The sequence below is a fragment of the Lemur catta genome, chromosome 1, assembly GCF_020740605.2.
Source record: "Lemur catta isolate mLemCat1 chromosome 1, mLemCat1.pri, whole genome shotgun sequence".
Classification (NCBI taxonomy): domain Eukaryota; kingdom Metazoa; phylum Chordata; class Mammalia; order Primates; family Lemuridae; genus Lemur; species Lemur catta.
The window spans coordinates 121,488,724-121,506,721 of record NC_059128.1 but is presented as its reverse complement, the minus strand read 5'-3'; the positions used below and the strand labels follow the sequence as shown (position 1 = coordinate 121,506,721).

Sequence of the window (17,998 nt, the reverse complement as noted above, 5' to 3'; positions counted from 1 at the left end):
GTTATGTATATTGCCGTTCTCCCTCACCCCCCCGAGTCAGAGCTTCAAGTGTGTCCATCCTCTAGACAGTGCGCATCGCACTCATTATGTATGTATATACCCATCCCCTCCCCCCCACATCTGCCTGACACCTGATTAATGTTATTCCTAAATGTGCTCTTAGGTGATGATCTGTGAAACCAATTTGATGGTGAGTACATGTGGTACTTATTTTTCCATTCTTGGGATACTTCACTTAGTAGAATGGGTTCCAGCTCTATCCCGGAAAATACAAGAGGTGCTATATCACCATTATTTCTTATAGCTGAGTAGTACTCCATGGTATACATATACCACATTTTATTAATCTAGTCATGTATTGATGGGCACTTGGGTTGTTTCCACATCTTTGCAATTGTGAATTGTGCTGCTATAAACATTCGGGTGCAGGTGTCTTTTTTATACAATGTCTTCTGTTATTTTGGCTGGATGCTCAATAATGGGATTGCTGGATCAAATGGTAGGTCTACTTGTATCTGTTTAAGGTATCTCCATATTGCTTGCCACAGAGGTTGCACTAGTTTGCAGTCCCACCAGCAGTGTATGAGTGTTCCTGTTTCTACGTATCCACACCAACATTTATTGTTTTGGGACTTTTTGATAAAGGCCATTCTCACTGGAGTTAAGTGATATTTCATTGTGGTTTTGATTTGCATTTCCCTGATGATTAGAGATGTTGAGCATTTTTTCATATGTTTTTTGGCCATTCTTCTGTCTTTAGAAAAATTTCTATTCATGCCCTTTGCCCACTTTTTGATAGGGTTGTTTGATTTTTTTCTTGCTGATTTTCCTGAGTTTTAAATAGATTCTAGTTATCAGTCCTTTATCAGATGTGTAGCCTGCGAAAATGTTTTCCCATTCTTTAGGTTGTCTGTTTGCTCTTGTGACAGTTTCTCTGGCTGTGCAGAAGCTTTTTAATTTGATCAGGTCCCATTTATTTATTTTTGTTGTTGCTGTGATTGCCTTTGGGGTCTTCTTCATAAATTCTTTGCCTAGGCCAATGTCTGTAAGAGTTTTTCCCACATTTTCTTCTAGAATTCTAATAGTTTCACACCTTAAGTTTAAGTCTGTTATCCACCATGATTTGACTTTTGTGAGAGGTGAAAAGTGCGGGTCCTGTTTTGAGTTCACTGATTTTTTTCCCTTCAACGATCTACCTCTATCACTAATTGATAAGGCGATATCCTCTAGTCCTTTTCATGATTAGTAGCTGTTTCATAATTTGAATGTCAACAATTCCATTTTCTGGGCACCACCTCCTATCTTTCCCACTGAGTTCTTACTCCAAAAATCCTTTGATTTCACTGAGACCTACAAGCCATTGTTCTTACTGCTTTTTTAGTGTCCCAGGTCCTCCTTGTGTCCTTACTCACCCAGCCTAGATAGCATGGTCCACTATTATCACTCCCTGCACAAGTACTTTACTCTCTTTAAAACCATTTCATCCTTTATTGATCTTTCTTGGTTAAATTGCAAACCTGGTAAAACTGATCTCTGTTTTCTCTGTATCTGTGACACCTGAGTGTAGGTAGAAAGAAATCCCCAAGAATGCTAAAGGTCTCACTTTATATTTATGACTAATAACCCTAGTCCCTTCATTTCCCACTCTCCTGGGTAATTACTTTAGTTTTTTTCCTCTCTTCTATGTAATTATGGTCTTTACCATGACAGAAAGTATGTGAGCCTATGAGTATGTTTAAAATGCAATGCTTGGAGAACAGACTCTTCATGGAGAACCGTTCTATGAGAATCCTAACTACATATAAAGTGCCTAATATTTGTTTCTTATGGGTCAACTCTCTGGTTTACAGATCACTGCTCTACTAGAAGAGATTTAGTCATTGTGATATTTTAAGCTGTAACTATCTTTTTCCTCAGAGTTTTTTATTGCCCATTAGGTGAAAGGACTATAGCTCTCGGCAAGCATACTTATAATCAGAAGTTGTAGTTAGAATGCATTTTTTTAACATAAAGAAATATTTTAAAGGTATATATACATTGGTTACTATTTGGAGGGGCCACCCAGAAATTTCTAGAGCGTAAGACTTGATTTTCTGGACTGTGTAGAGGAAAATGAGAGGAGAGACATAGCTGCATATATGTCATTAATGGACCACTTCCTGGAATACGTTTTTTTCCCATATTTTTTCTCTGGGAGAATTTGTTAGTATAACATTTGAAGCATGGTGTCTTAGTCTGTTTTGCATTGCTATAAAGGAATACCTGAGACGGGGTAATTTATAAAGAAAAGAGGCTTATTTGGCTCACTGTTCTGCTGGCTTTACAAGAAGCATGGCATCAGCATCTGCTTCTGGAGAGGGCTTTCGAGAGCTTCCAGTCAGGGTGGAAAGTGGAGGAGCAGGCATGTCACATGGTGGGCGAGAGAGGGAACCAGGGAGAGGGAGGGAGTATCAGGGTCTTTTTTAAACAATGGGAGCTCAAAGGAACCAGTAGAGCAAGAACTCACCTCAGGGAAGGCACCAAGCCATTCATGAGGGATCTACCTCCATGACCCAAACACCTCCCACTCAGCCCCACCTTCAACTGCAGAGATGGGATTTTAACATGAGATTTGGAGGGTACAAACATCCAAACTATATCTCTTAGAATGTGCTTTCTTTCATATTTTTTCTCTGGGAGCATTTGTTAGTATAGCATTTGAAACATGGTTTCTTGCCTTATATTTGAAGAGACATCAATTACACAAAATTAAAATATTTAAAATTAAAGTAGTTAAATATACTAAGACAAGAAATGCATATGGATTCTGAAAGAAAAGTAACTTTTTGTTTTGTTATTCTTTTTGAAAGGTTGGGGATGATCTGAGTTCATTCTTGGAATGTTGTTCACAGTTTGCAGCTCAGGTTGAAGACACTGTTAAGGAAGAACGTAATGTAGGTATTCTGTATAAACTACCAAGTATAAAATCTTAAAACATGTGTTGGTTGTTGAAACTTGAATGTGATAGCCAGTCAGCAATATTAGCCTAGGTTCAATGCCTTAAGGAGTTATACATGGCATTAAGCATTATTTATTTATTTATATTCTTTTTTCATCAGCAAGGGTATTATGTCCAAATCAAAGATTATGCCACTGACCCACCACTAATAAGACACAAATTTTGAGTTGATTTTTCAATAGTTGTGTGGGTGTTAATGAACTACCATATCCCCTCAGAGCAGTTAAGTAGTTACAAGATAGTTAAAGATATTGACGGGGAGACAATCAGCAACAAAGGGAGAGTGATTGGCCATTAATAGAGAATGACTACACAATTATTTTTTTTTTCATCTCCCACGGTGGCAGTCACCCATGAGGCTAGGCAGGCACCAAAGCTCACAGATGGACAAGCTTCTCCACCCCAATCCCCACCGCACCTGGAGTCTCTGAAGCATTTTATTGAAAACAGAATGTTCTTTATCAGTTGGCCACACCCCGGAGTCCTTCTCTCTCACAACACACGTGTATCACAGCCCTTATCAATTATCCATGAGTAAAAAGTAAGAATATATAGAGTTGTTTATATTTTCTTTCGTATGTTGGTATACACTTGATTTCTTGTTTTTGGCAATATTATTTTTTAAATTGGCATATAATAATTAATGTATTTTTGGAGTACATAGTGATACTTTGTACAGTGTGTAGTGATATTTTGGTACAGAGTAATTAGCATATCTGTCACCTCAAACATTTATCATTTTTTTGTATTGTGAATATTTAAAATCCTTTCATCCAGCTATTTAAAAATATGTAATAAATTATTTTTAACTATAACTATAGTTATCCTACAGTACTATAGAACACTATAACTTACTCCTCCTGTCTAGCTGAAATTATGTATTCTTTAGCCTACTTCTCTCTATGCCCCTTCACCCCTACCCTTCTCATTCTCTAACAGCCACTATTATACTTTCTACTTCTATGAGATCAACTTTTTTTTAGCTTCCACATGAGTGAGAACATACAATATTTATCTTTCTGTTCTTGGCTTATTTTTCTTAATATTATATCTTCCAGGCCCATCCATGTTGCCACAAATAACAGGACTTTATTCTTTTTCTGAGGCTTAGTAGTATTCCATTCTCTATATATACCATCTTTACCTATTCATCTGTTTTTTCAAAATTCTTTATTTTTATTTTTTTAGAGACAGGGACTTGCTCTGCCATCCAGGCTGCAGTGCAGTAGCACAGTTATAGCTCACTGTAATCTCACATGCTTGGGCTGAAATGATCCTCCCACCTCAGCCTCCCAAGTAGCCAGGACTACTGGTGTACACCACCATGCTTGGCTCAGTTTTGAAAACTTTTATTGGTAGAGACAGGATCTGCTGTGTTGCCTAGGCTGGTTTTTAACTCATGGCCTCAAATGGTTTTCCCACCTTGGCCTCCTAAAGTGCTGGGATTACAGGCATTACCCATGGCATCCCGTCCCATTCATCTGTTGATGAACTCCATATCTTGGCTATTGCGAATAGTGTGGCAGTAAACATATGAGTGCAGATTACTCCTTGATACACTGTTTTCTTTCCTTGGGATATATATAACAGCATAGGATGGCTGTATATGGTATATAGTAGTGCTATTTGTAGTTTTTTAAGGAACCTCCATACTGTTTTCCATAATGGCTATACTAGTTTACATTCCCACCAACAGTGTATGATACTTTTTCTTTTTGATAATAGCCATTTTAACTGGGTTGAGATGATATGTCATTGTGGTTTTGGTTTACATTTCCCTGGTGGTTACTGATGTTGAGCATTTTTCCATATACTTGTTGACCATTTGTATGTCTTTCTTTTGGGAAGTACCTATTCAGGTCATTTGTCCATTTAAAAATCAAATTATTTGTTTCTTTACTGTTGTTTGAGTTCCTTGTATTTTCTGGAGATTAATCCCTTGTCAGATGAATTTTTTTTTTTTTGCAAATATTTTCTCCCATTCCGTAGATTATCTGTTTATTCTGTTGGTTATTTCTTTTGCTGTACAGAAGATTTTTAGTTTAATTTAGTCCTTATTTATTTTTGTTTTTGTTGTATTTGCTTTTGGGGTCTTAGTCATATATTTTTTTTTTACCTAGGCCAATGTCCAGAAGAGTTTTTCCTAAGTTTTCTTCTAGAATTTTTCTAGTTTCAGGTCTTACATTTATAAACATCTTTAATCCATCTTGAGTTAATTTTTGTATATGGTGAGAGATAGGGATCCACTTTAATTCTTCTGCATGTGGCTCTTCAATTTTCCCAGCACAATTTATTGAACAGGACATCCTTTTCTTAGTGTATGTTTTTTTCTGTTTTGTTGAAGATCATTTGTTGTAGGTGTATGGTTTTATTTCTGGGTTCTCTATTCTGTTCCATTGGTCTATGTGTTTACTTTTATACTAGTACCATGATGTTTTGGTTACTATAACTTTGTAGTATAATTTGAAGTTGGATAATGTGATGCAGCCAGATTTGTTCTTTTTGCTGAGGATTGCTTTGGCTGTTCGGACTCTTTTTAAATTCCATATGAAATTTGGGATTTTTTTTTTCTATTTCTGTGAAAAATGACGTTGGTATTTTGATGGGAATTGCATTAATCTGTGAATCACTTTGGGTAGTATGGACATTTTAACAATATTGATTCTTCCAATCCATAAGCATGAGATATTTTTCCATTTGTATGTGTTATCTAGGATTTTTTTCATCAGTGTTTTGTAGTTTTCCTTGTGGAGATCTTTCCACCTTCTTGGTTAAGAATATTCATAAGTTTTTTTTTTTGTAGACATTGTAAATGGGATTGAGTTCTTGATTTGATTCTCAGCTTGGCTGTTATTAGTGTATACTGATTTGTGCACATTAATTTTGTAACCTGAGATTTCACTGAATTTATTTATCAATTCTAGGAGTCTTTTGGAGGAGTCTTTAGGGTTTTATAGATACAGGATCATATCATTGGCAAACAGGGATAGTTTGACCTCCTTTTTCCTGAATTGGATGCCCTTTATTTTTTTCTCTTGGAAAGAGAAGTCATAGAACTTCCAGTACTATATTGAATGGAAGTGGTGACAGTAGGCATCCTTGTCTTGTTCCAGTTCTTAGGGGGAATGCTTTCAACTTTTCCCCATTTAGTGTGATGTTGGCTGTGGGTTTGCCATGTATAACTTCTATTATTTTGAAATATCTTCCTTCTATGCTTAATTTGTTAAGGATTTTTATCATGAAAAGGTGCTGGATTTTATCAAATACTTTGATAAAGTGGTTTATCAAATACTTTGCATCTATTGAGATGATCTATGATTTTTGTTTTCAGTTCTGTTTATGTGGTGAATCACATTGATTGATTTCCATATGTTGACTCATCCTTGCATCCCTGGGATGAAACCCACTTGATCATGGTGAATTATTTTTTTGAATTTAAATTTTATTTCTTACCTATTTTGAGAAGATATATGAAATGATTTATATGAATTATTTGGGGGCCTCCTAATATAGGTCTATAAGGGTAGAAAATTATTTTTTATTCTAGAACTAAGTTGTCTATGCAAGATGAACTCAAAAAACAATCTCTAAATATAAAAGTATTATGATTTTGGACTGTAGATTTATAAAGTTATATTTTAACCATTAGTGCTCTTTTGTGATTGAAAATTACAAAAGACTTGAACTAAATATTATATCATGTCATACAGTATGAAGAGTTCTATTTTAAATGTATTAATTAAAAATTTATTTTCCAGATTTTGGAATCTCTTTTTAAGGTATGTTCAATATAATACAGCTTGAGCCTACTAAAACTTGATATAGGAATACATGTACATGAAGAAGAGGTTTCTAAGTTTAGGAAGTAAAAGAACTTCCAAACTTGTAGCTCTGTATATTTAAAAATTTTATTTTTATTTTATTTTATTTTATTTTTTTTTCTTTCTTGTTTATCTATCTATTTTTTTTTTATTTCAGCTCATCATGGGGGTACATAAGTTTAGGTTATATACATTTTCCATGTCCCACCCATCCCCCCGAGTCAGAGTCCCAAGCGCGTCCGTTCTCATTCTCCAGACAGTGCGCCTGGCACTCATCATGTAGTCATACCTCCATCCCCTCCCCCCCCCCACCTCCCCGGGTCTGCACCTTCAAGCATGACCATTCCCCAGAGGGTGTGCAACGCACTCATCATGTAGGCATACACTCACCCCCTCCCCCCACCCCCCATCCCAGTCTGATATCCAATTGGTATCCTTCCCCGATGTGCATTTAGGTGATGATCAGGGAAACCAGTTTTCTGGTGAGTACATGTGATGCTTGTTTTTCCATTCTTTGGATACTTCACTTAGTATAATGGGTTCCAGCTCTCTCCAGGAGAACCAAAGAGATGTCGTATCATCATTATTTCTTATAGCTGAGTAGTACTCCATGGTATACATATACCACAGTTTACTCAACTCACTTAGTTTAACAAGATCACCTTCTTCATCATGGAAGTGAACAACCCAAGTCTCTAAGATCACTTCAGATTACTGGGTGAAGTGACCCAGAGGACTGTACATTGTTTCCATTGTAGGCACAAGACTCAACAATTTGCTGCATCACAAGCTCTTTGAGTTCCAGGGACATGCTTAGAGCTGACAGTAGTTACTGGGTGCAGCTCAGCATGCAGGCTCTCTGATGACTTTTGTTCCCATTGCCTCAGAGGACTGTATCAGTAGCTAGGAATTGCTTCTTTTGCTTTCCTAGAGCCCTTATTTTGGATTTGTAATTTGAACCACTAGGAAAGCTCACCAGGGAATTGAAAACTAAAGGGAAGGACCGTTCATCCTCCCTGAGACCTGAAAAGCCTATGTATTAATAAATAGTCACTAGCATTCTCAAAAGCACTTCTGGGGTCCACAAACACTTCCTGAGACACATTGTCATGGCTGGTGAAGTGCCCCATGGGGCCCTCAGATTCTTGCAAATGATCCAATAGCATCATCCAAGAGTATCTCAGGGAATAACACCTCCCCAAAATTCCCCATGGAATCTTCACAGTTTTTGCCTTTCTTCTGTGCTTTCGTGACCACCCTGTTCACTGCTCCACTTTGTCAGAGAGAGAGCAAGTTGTTGGGCTGGTTAATTAAGATAAGAAGCCAAGCTAAAAGTAATAATTAAGTCTTTATTCAAACACCGTGATAGTATAAGCCAGACTCTACATAGGAAAGGGGCCAGTTCACCAATGTTCCCTTTTTCCCCATTGAAGGCAGTTAGGTGAATGACAGATGTTTCATAACAAATTGTGGGGATCTTCTCACTCTGCCAAGAACCCCAAACAAAACACTCTTGCTGTTATAAGGATGCAGCATGTGGGAGGACTATGAGTGGAAAAGTACTGAATACTGTCAGAAAAGAGAAAATTGTTTTCAAGGCTCCCCAACAAGGTCGTCTAAGCAGAGGCACCTGAACAACACAGTGCCTCAGTTGAGCTCCTTTGAAGAAACCTCATAAAGAAACCTTTGAATGGAAGCTCCAGAGCTAGGAACACCGACACTCGAAAGAGCATGTTTGGCTTGGAGAGATCAAAACCCTAGGCTGCATATCCCTCCAGAGACCACAGTGCATTGGCTGTGTGTCAGGTCTGATGTGGAGAGGGAAGCTTTCTCCCATGCTAACTGCCAGATAAAAGCTTTGTGCTTGTCTGTGGTTGGACCTGAGAGATCACACATAGGATTTTAACTTGAGCCCATGCTCCTTAGTATCCACAAATATATTTATATGTGTACATGTACACATGCGTATATGCATACCCACACTCATCTACAAACACATGCGTGTGCACATATACATGCACATGTACATGAATATACATATTTTAGAAATCATGAGGTCTCTTGGACACCTTCAATTTTAGTGCCTCAGAGCTTATTCCTGCTTGTCTCTATTTTGTATGTGTGTGTATTCCTTTCTTCCATTTGCGAATCCTGACTCTCAAAACAATCAATTTATGCTTTTGCTAAATGCTATAGTACTTCAAACCTTGTTACAGAATTGCTTAGCATATACTGCTATAAAAACAAACCTACTAAAAAGATTTCATGAATTGTTTGCAGGATGCCCCCAACACTCTTGCCTAAGACTGAAGGTATGTTTCAAATATTGTATTTATGAGTTACTTGGATTAGTACTTCTTTTTGTGTTTTCCCTATAGTGCATTCATTTTATTAAGTTTGCTTTCAGTTTTAGGTCTCACTTCTTATCCTCATTGATTTAATTTTATTTTTGGAATATTTACATCATTAACCTACTTCTACAAGTAATTACTTGTAAAACTTATCCTTAGAGGAATATCATTCCTTACATAGTCCTTCCCTGTGCATACCTATCCTCGTTCCCATCCATCTTGTTCTAGATAGCCAGTTACATTGTTTCCTTATCTTTCCTGTGTTTCATTTTGAGAAGTTTAATATCTCCCCATTTCTTTTTTTTTTTTTTGCTAATTACTTCTTTCTGACCTAAAAGTTAGCATACTATATACTTTATTTTTTAGATTTTTATCACTTAATATTATGTCCTACAAATCCCTCCATGTCAGTTTTTTTTTTTTTGGTCAGAGTATTATGGGGGTACAAATGCTTTAGTTACATAAATTGCCTTTGCACTGCCATGGTCAAAACTACAAGTGTGCCCATCCCCCAGACAGCGAGCACGACACCCCTTAGGTGTGAGTTTACCTATCCCCTCCTCCTTCTCCCAACTGCCTGACATCTGATGAATGTTACTTACATATGTGCACATAAGTTTAGATAGATTAATACCAATTTAAAGGTGAGCACATGTGACATTTCTTTTTCCATTCTTGTCATAGTTCACTTAGAAGAATGGACACCAGATCCATCCAGGATAATACAAGAGGTATTAGTTCACCATTTTTTATTGCTGAGTAGTGCTCTATGATCTACATATACCATATTTTATTAATCCACTCACGTATTGATGGGCATGTGGGTTCTTTATACATCTTTACAATTGTGAATTGTGCTGCTATAAACATTTGAGTGCAGATGTCTTTTTTAGAGAATGTCTTTTTTTCCTTTGGGTAGATACCCAGTAGTGGGATTGCTGAATCAAACGTTAGTTCTACTTTCAATTCTTTGAGTTATCTCCATACTACTTTCCATAGAGGTTGTACTAGTTTTCAGTCCCACCAGCAGTGTATGAGTGTTCCTATCTATTTGAATCCACACCGTTTGTTGTTTTGGAACTTTTTGATACAAGCCGTTCTCACTGGAGTTAAGTGATGTCTCATTGTGGTTTTGATTTGCATTTCCCTGATGATTAGAGATGTTGAGCATTTGTTCATATGTTTGTTGGCCATACTTCCATCTTCTTTTGAAAGTTTCTGTTCATGTTCTTTGCCCACTTTTTAATGGGCTTGTTTGATTTTTTTCTTGTTGACTTTCCTGAATTCTTTATAGATTCTACTTATCAGCCCTTTGTCAGATGTATAGCATGAAAATATTTTCTCCCATTCTGTAGGTTATCCATTCACTCTAATGATTGTTTCCTTGGCTGTGCAGAAGCTTTTTAATTTGATCAGGTCCCATTTATTTATTTTTGTTGTTGCTGTAATTGTCTTTGGGGTTATCTTCAGAAATTCCTCACCTAAGCTGATGTCTATAAGATTTTTTGTAAAATTTTCTTCTAGAACTGTTATGGTTTCAGGCCTTAGGTTTAAGTCTGTTATTCATTTTGAGTTGATTTTTGTGAGTGGTGAGATGTGCATATCCTGTTTCGGTCTTCTGTATGTGGCTATTCAATTATCCCAGCACCATTTATTGAATAAGGATTATTTTCCCAGTGTATATTTTTGACTGCTTTGTCAAAGATCAGGTGGCTCTATAAAGATGGCTTTATAGCTGAGCTCTCTTTCCGGTTCCATTTGTCTATGTCTCTGTTCTTATGCCAGTACCATGCTGTTTGGTTACTATAGCCTTGTAGTATAGCTTTAAGTTTGGTAAATTGATGCCTCCCAATTTGATCTTTTAGCTTAAGGTTGCTTTGGCTATACGGGGTATGCTCTGGTTCCATAGAAAGCATAGAATTATTTTTTCTAGATCTGTGAAAAAACATGTTGGATTTTAATAGAGATTGCATTCAATCTGTAGATAACTTCGGGTATTATAGACATTTTAGCAATGTTGATTCTGCCAATCCATGAGCACAGTATGGTGATCTGTCTGTTAACATCATCTGCTATTTCCTTCCTCAGTGTTTAATAGTTCTCCCTGTAGAGGTCTTTCACCTCCTTAGTTAGATATATTCTTAGGTATTTTATTTTCTTTGTTGATAGTGTAAAAGGTATTGAATTTTTGATTTTGTTCTCAGCTTTGCTGTTGTTGGTGTATGTGAATGCTATTGATTTGTGTATATTGATTTTGTAACCTGACACATTGCTGAATTTGTCGATTCCAGTAGTCTCTTCACAGAATCTTGGGGTTCTAGATATAAAATCATATTGTCAGCAAAGAGTGATAGTTGGACCGCTTCTGCCCACATTTGTATACCCTTGTTTCCCTTCTCTTGCCTAATTGCTCTGGCTAGGACATCCAGCACTAGTTGACTAGAAATGGTGGTAGGGAACAACTGTGTCTGGTTCCAGTTCTAATTGGGAATGTTTTCAGTTTTTCCCCGTTCAGTATGATGTTGGCCATGGGTTTGTTGTATATGGCTTTTATCATTTTGAGGGAAGCCTGTCTATGCCTATTTTGTTAAGCGTTCTTATTATAAAATGGTGCTGAATTTTGTCAAATGCTTTTTCTGCATCTATTGAGAGGATCGTATGGTCATTGTTTTTACTTCTATTTATATGATGAATTACATTAATAGGTTTCCATATGTTGAACAATCCCTGCATCTCTGGGATGAAGCCCACTTTGTCGTGATGGATTATTTTTTGATGAGCTGCTTAATTCAGATTGCTAGTATTTTATTGGGAATTTATGCATGTATATCCGTAAGGGATATCAGTCTGTAGTTTTATTTTTTTGTTGAGTCCTTTCCTGGCTTTAGTGTCAGAGTGATGTTGGTTTTGTAAAATATGTTTGGGAGAATTCCTTCCTTCTCAATGTTGTGGAATAATTTCTGCAGGATAGGCACTAGTTCTTCTTTTTAGGTTTGGTAAAATTCAGGTGTGAGAGTATCTGGTCCAGGACTTTTTTTTTTGTGTAAGTTTTTTTATTGCTTTTTCAATTTCAATACTTGATATTGGTCTGTTAAGGGATTCTATTTCTTCCTGATTGAGCGTAGGGAGGCTGTGTGTTTCTGTGAATTTGTCCATTTCCTCCATGTTTTCAAGTTTATGTCCATAGAAATTTTTATGGTATTCAGAGAAGATATTTTGTATTTCCATGGTATCAGTTGTAATTTCTCCTTTTTCATTCCAGAGTGAGCTTATTAGAGTCCTTTCTTTTCTGCTTCTTGTTTATCTAGTAAGAGGCATGCCAATTTTGTTTATCTTTTCAAAAACCAACTTTTAATTTCATTAATCTTCTGTATAGTTCTTTTATTCTCGATTTCATTTAGTTCTGCTCTGATCTTGGTTATTTATTTTCATCTGCTGTGTTTAGGATTGGTTTGCTCATCCTTTTTCAGTTCTTTGAGATGATTCATTAGATTGCTTACTTGTAATCTTTTGGTCCTTTGGATGTAGGCGTTTATGACTGTGAATTTTCCTCTCAGGACTACTTTAGCTGTATCTCACAGATTTTGATAACTATGTCCCCTTTATTGTTTAGTTCAAAGAATCTTTTGATTTTCATCTCAATTTCCTCATTGATCTGAGTATCATTCATCAGTAGGTTGTTTAGTTTCCACAACCTTGTGTAGAGGTGAGTGTTTCTGTTGTAGTTGATTTTTAATTTTCTTCCACTGTGATCTCATATGGTGCATAGTATAATTTATATATTTTTAAATTCATTGAGACATGTTTTGTGACCTAGGATGTGGTCAATCTTAGAGAATGTCCCATGAGCTGATGAGAAGAACATATATTCAGTGGTTTTTGGGTAGAATATTCTGTAAATATCTGTTAGACCCATTTGTTCTAGAGTTCCATTTAAGTCTATTGTTTCTTTGTTTATTTTCTGTTGGAGTGTTTGTCCTGTTCTGTCAGAGGGGTGTTGAAGTCCCCAGCTATTATGGTGCTGCTGTTTATCATTTTGTTTAGATCAAGTAGGATTTCCTTTATAAATCTGGGTGCACCTGCATTAGGTGCATACATATTTAGAATTGTTATGTCTTCTTGTTGAATTGTTCTGTTAACATTAGTTAATGACCATCTTTGCCCTTCATTACTTTTGTTGATTTGAAGATTATGTTATCTGACATGAGAACTGCTACACCAGCTTTCTTTTGGTTTCCATTTGCAGGGAATATTGTTTTCCATCTCTTCACCTTGAATCTGAAGGCATCCTTGTGAGTTAGATGTGTTTTCTGAAGACGGAAAATACTTGGCTGTCTATATTTATCTATTCAGCTAGCCTATGTCTCTTGAGTGGGCAGTCAAGCCATTTCACATTTATTGAATGAATTGATTAGTGGGGTGGATTTCTGTTCATCCTGTTGAGTTTAACTATGTTGCTTTGTTCTATCTCTTGAGCCATTGTGGTATCTGGCCTTTGACATTTAGCTTTTGGGTGATTTTACACTGGTGGGTGTCTTTTATGGTGATCCATATATAATGCAATTCTGAGTACGTCCTGCAGGGCAGTTCTTATCTTGAATAATTCCCTCAGTGTTTGCTTGTCTGAGGTCTTTATTTCTCCTTCATACAGGAAACTTTGTTTTTCAGGATACAAAATTCCAAGCTTGCCAGTATTCTGTTTGAGAAGACTGAGAATGGAGCCCCAATCCCTTCTGGCTTGTAAGGTCTCAGTTGAGAAGTCTGTAGTTAGTCTGATGTGGGTTTTCCTTTGTAAATTTCCTGTTGCTTTCACTTCATGGCTTGTAGGAGCACCTTTTTCAAGTTTATTTTGGGCAGTCTGATGTGTCATGGTGTTTGTCTCTTTGGGATGAATCTCCCAGGAGTCCTTTGAACTTCCTTCTGGATATCTCATTTCTAGCAAGCCCAGGGAAATTTTCCTTGATTATTCCCTGAATTAGATTTTCCAACCCTTGTGTATTTTCTTCTTCATCCTCAGGGATGCCTATGATTTTTACGTTAGGCTTATTTACATAATCTCATATTTTCTTGAAGAGAAGGCTTTTCTCCTTCCTCTTATTTATCTGCTCCCTGTTTGTGACTGACTTGTTTAGTTGAAAGGTGTTGTCTTCAAGCTCTGAGATCTTTCTTTTACCTGATCTAACCTAATCTCAAGGTTTTCCACTGTGTTTCATAATTCCTCAAATGAATTTTTCATTTCCATGAATTCTGTTTGATTTTTCTTTAATATTTCAATTTTTAAGTGTATTTCTCATTCATTCCCTGCATTATTTTTGTGGTGTCTTTGTGTTGCATGTCCATTTTACTTTGTATTTCATTGGGCTTCCTTACAAACCATTTTTAAAATTCTTCATCTGTCATTTTAATACTCTGATTTTGGTTGGTATCCATTGCTAGAGAGCTGCTGTTCCATTTTGGGGGTGACCTTTTGCTTTGATTCTTTATACTTCCAGAATTCTTTCACTGATTCCTTCTCATCCAGAGCAGCTGTTTCTTCTTACTTTTGGATTTTCTTTTGTTTAGATCATGACATGCCTAGTTTAACCTCTGAGCCAGTAGGTGGTGCTTATGGGTGAGAATCAACCACACACTGTATGATGAGTCAGTAAATGCAGTAAAAGGGCATGTAAATTGACCTCCCTGTCAGTAGGTGGCACTTTCCAGAAGGAACAACCCACAGTGTTGTTTTTGGGTCCTGCAACCAGCTCTAGTTCCTCAGGAGAAGCACTCTAATGCCTCAGGTGGTAGATGGGGCCCTAGAGCTTCCAGGTGTGTTCTTATTCTCCATCTCAGCAGGGGAAGATGGGGGAGTGAGGCTGGGCATGGCTGGGTTTGGTGAGCCTGCCCTCAAGCTTTATAAATGCTTTTCACAGGCATCAAAGTTCTGCCATGTGCCCCTGGGCAAAGCTGCCAGGGAAGGGCTGAAAAGGTTCCACTCAACCAGAAAGTCTGCATGTGGAGGCAGGGCTGTCTGAGACCCTGAATCTGGCAGTCTGGGGCAGGCCTTGCTCCCTTTCCACCCTCCTGTATTCCTTAGTTTCTCCTGGGCCTTTGCTAGCAGGCAGGACCTCAAGCCAGCCGAGCTCCCTGACAACTGTGATGAGCACACTGCAGCTAGGGTCTACACTGCACTTTCCCCTCTGATCTGCCCCTGCAGGCACCCACACTTCATGAAACTAATTCACAAATATCCCCTCTGTGCCCCCAGACAATGTGAACAAGACCTTGGTGTATGGAATCTGGCCCGTGGGCCAGTCCCCGGGGCCCCAGAGATCAATCTCTGATGATGGCAGGGAGGAGGATGCTAGTCTCAAGTCTTCCACGGGGTGCCCAAGCTGGTTTGATGTCCCCCTGCCTTGGGGCATGCCCCACACTGCCGGAGTCACTGGGCAAGCAGCACCAGGGAGGGCTGGAGGGCAGTGAGCTCACAGTCCAAGCACCCCCTCAGCCCTTTGCAGGACCCCAAAAGGAAAGGTCTGAGCTCTGTTTCCTGTGGAAGGTTCTGTGTGGTGGCTCAGTGGTCTCTCTTGGAAGCTGCGGGTTGGGGAGGGGAAGGGAAGAAAAAGTCTAGGTGGAGGAGAGTCCACATTCTGGTCATCTCCAACTGTCTCTCCACGAGGCAGTCTTCCCAGAATGACTGGGCTCTGGAGTCATGCAGATCATCCGGGACCCACTGGACTCCTGTGGCTCCTGCAGTCTGGGCCAGAGTTGGGAAATGTCTGTGTGGGGATGAGCAAGACTTAACCTGCAAAATTGAAGCCCCCTGGGGAGGACAAAGGCATTTGGGAAGAGAAACAATATGGCACCTGCCATCCTGTTTGGGCTAGGAGGTGCCCTGGTGAGGCTGGAAGCCTGTTGCTCTGTCCACAACAAGGTGCCTGCTTACTCCCTGCCCAAGCTCATGTGGACATGAAGTCTCTCCGGCAGCTCTGGAGCCCACTAACAGTCAGAGATGTGAGGGAGGTAGAAAGTAATCACTCTAGCCACCCTTCTCTCTGGTCTCTAAGCCTCTTGGGGCATAATCCCTGCTGATTCCTTTCTCCTTCCAGTTCTGCTCCACAACCTCTTCCCATCAAGTCTCCTGTAGGTTCAGACACCCTTCCTTCAGACCCTCATCTGATCTATGTTTGTCTTTCTGTTTTTTCTCTTTCATCTAAAACTTTTCCTTCTTGCAGAGATGCTCTGGCTGGTTGTGTCTCTGGTCTTCCATCTTCACAATAGTGCCCCTCCATGTCAGTTTATAGAAGTCTCTTTTTTTTTATTTCAGCTTATCATCATGGTGGTACAAAAGTTCAGGCCACATACACTGCCCATGTTTCGCCCATCCCCCTGAGTCAGAACCTCAAGAATGTCCATTCCCGAGACAGTGCACATTGTATTCATCATGTAGTTGTACCCACATCACCTCCCCCCACCCCCCATTCCCCCGAGTCAGAACATTCAAGCGTGTCCATTCCCCAGACAGTGCGCATCGCACTCATCATGTAGGTATACATCCATCCCCTCCCCCCACCCTCCACCTCTGTCCGATACCCAATTGGTGTTATTCCCAAATGTGCACTTAGGTGATGATCAGGGAAACCAATTTGCTGGTGAGTACATGTGGTGCTTATTTTTCCATTCTTGGGATACTTCACTTAATAGAATGGGTTCCAACTCTCTCCAGGAGAACCAAAGAGATGCCATATCACCGTTATTTCTTATAGCTGAGTAATACTCCATGGTATACATATACCACATTTTACTAATCCATTTATGAATTGATAGACATTTGGGTTGTTTCCACATCTTTGCAATTGTGAATTGTGCTGTTATAAACATTCAGGTGCAGGTGTCTTTTTTGTAGGTATTGTGTATTTAATTTGAAATTTCACTTGTTTTTTGCTGGTGTACAAGAAAGCAATTACCTTTTGTATATTAACCTTGTGTCTGGCAACCTTGCTGTAATTGCCTATTCGATTTTTTTTGTTATTGAACAAAGACAATTTCATCTCCTTTCCTTTCCCCCCTCATTTTGTATACCTTTTATTTCCTTTTCTTGTCTAACTGCATTAGTTAGGACTTCCAGTACAGTGTTGAATAGGAGTGGTGATGAGTGATGTCCTTGATTTGTTACTGGTCTTAGGGAAAAAGTATCTGTTTTCTCATGATTAAATAAGATGTTACCTGTTGGTTCATTGTAGATATTCTTCATCAAGTTGAGAAAGTTCCTTACTATTCTTAGTTTGCTGAGAGTTTTTACCATAAATGGCCTTTAGGTTTTCCAAATGATATTTCTGCATTTCTTATTGATCATATAATTTTTCTTCTTTAGTCTATTGATGTGATGGGTTGCATTAATTGATTTTTGAATATTGAAACAGTGTTGCAAAGCTGGAATAAATCCAACTTGTAGTTGTGGTGTATTATTCATTTTATACAGTTTTCCTAATTTCCTAATATTTTGCTGAGGATTTTTGCATCTTTATTTATGAGAGATGCTGGTTTCTAATATTCCTTTCTTGTAGTATCTTCGTCTAGTTTTGGAATTAAGGTAATATAGTTTAACCCTATTGTACTTTAATTGTAATTTAAATCTATTATGTTATATAAGATACTGTACTTTGTATGACTTCTATTCTTTTAAATTTGTTAAGGCGTGTTTATAGCCTAGAACATGTGCTATTTTTTAAATGTTCTATGAGAGTTTGAGAAGAATGATCATTCTGCTGCTGTTGTTGGGTAAAGTAATCTATAAATGTTGATAAATTAGATCCACTTGATTTATGATACACTAAGTTCAACTACAT

General features: G+C 38.1%; 1 protein-coding gene across 4 annotated transcripts in view; it reads left to right on the top strand.

Moving 5' to 3' along the window:
- The window catches only part of CCDC7 (coiled-coil domain containing 7), an 80,365-nt gene that overhangs the window by 10,560 nt on the left and 51,807 nt on the right, over positions 1-17,998 (top strand). For 2 of the 4 annotated variants that reach the window (XM_045554017.1, XM_045554033.1), the window contains exon 4: positions 2,850-2,933. The exons of 1 other annotated variant lie outside the window; for it this stretch is intronic. In XM_045554017.1, the coding sequence (XP_045409973.1) occupies positions 2,850-2,933 (84 nt within the window). Of the gene's footprint in view, positions 1-2,849; positions 2,934-6,756; positions 6,778-9,099; positions 9,132-17,998 lie in introns of those variants that run through there. One more of the 4 variants, XM_045554027.1, reaches the window with a different exon arrangement.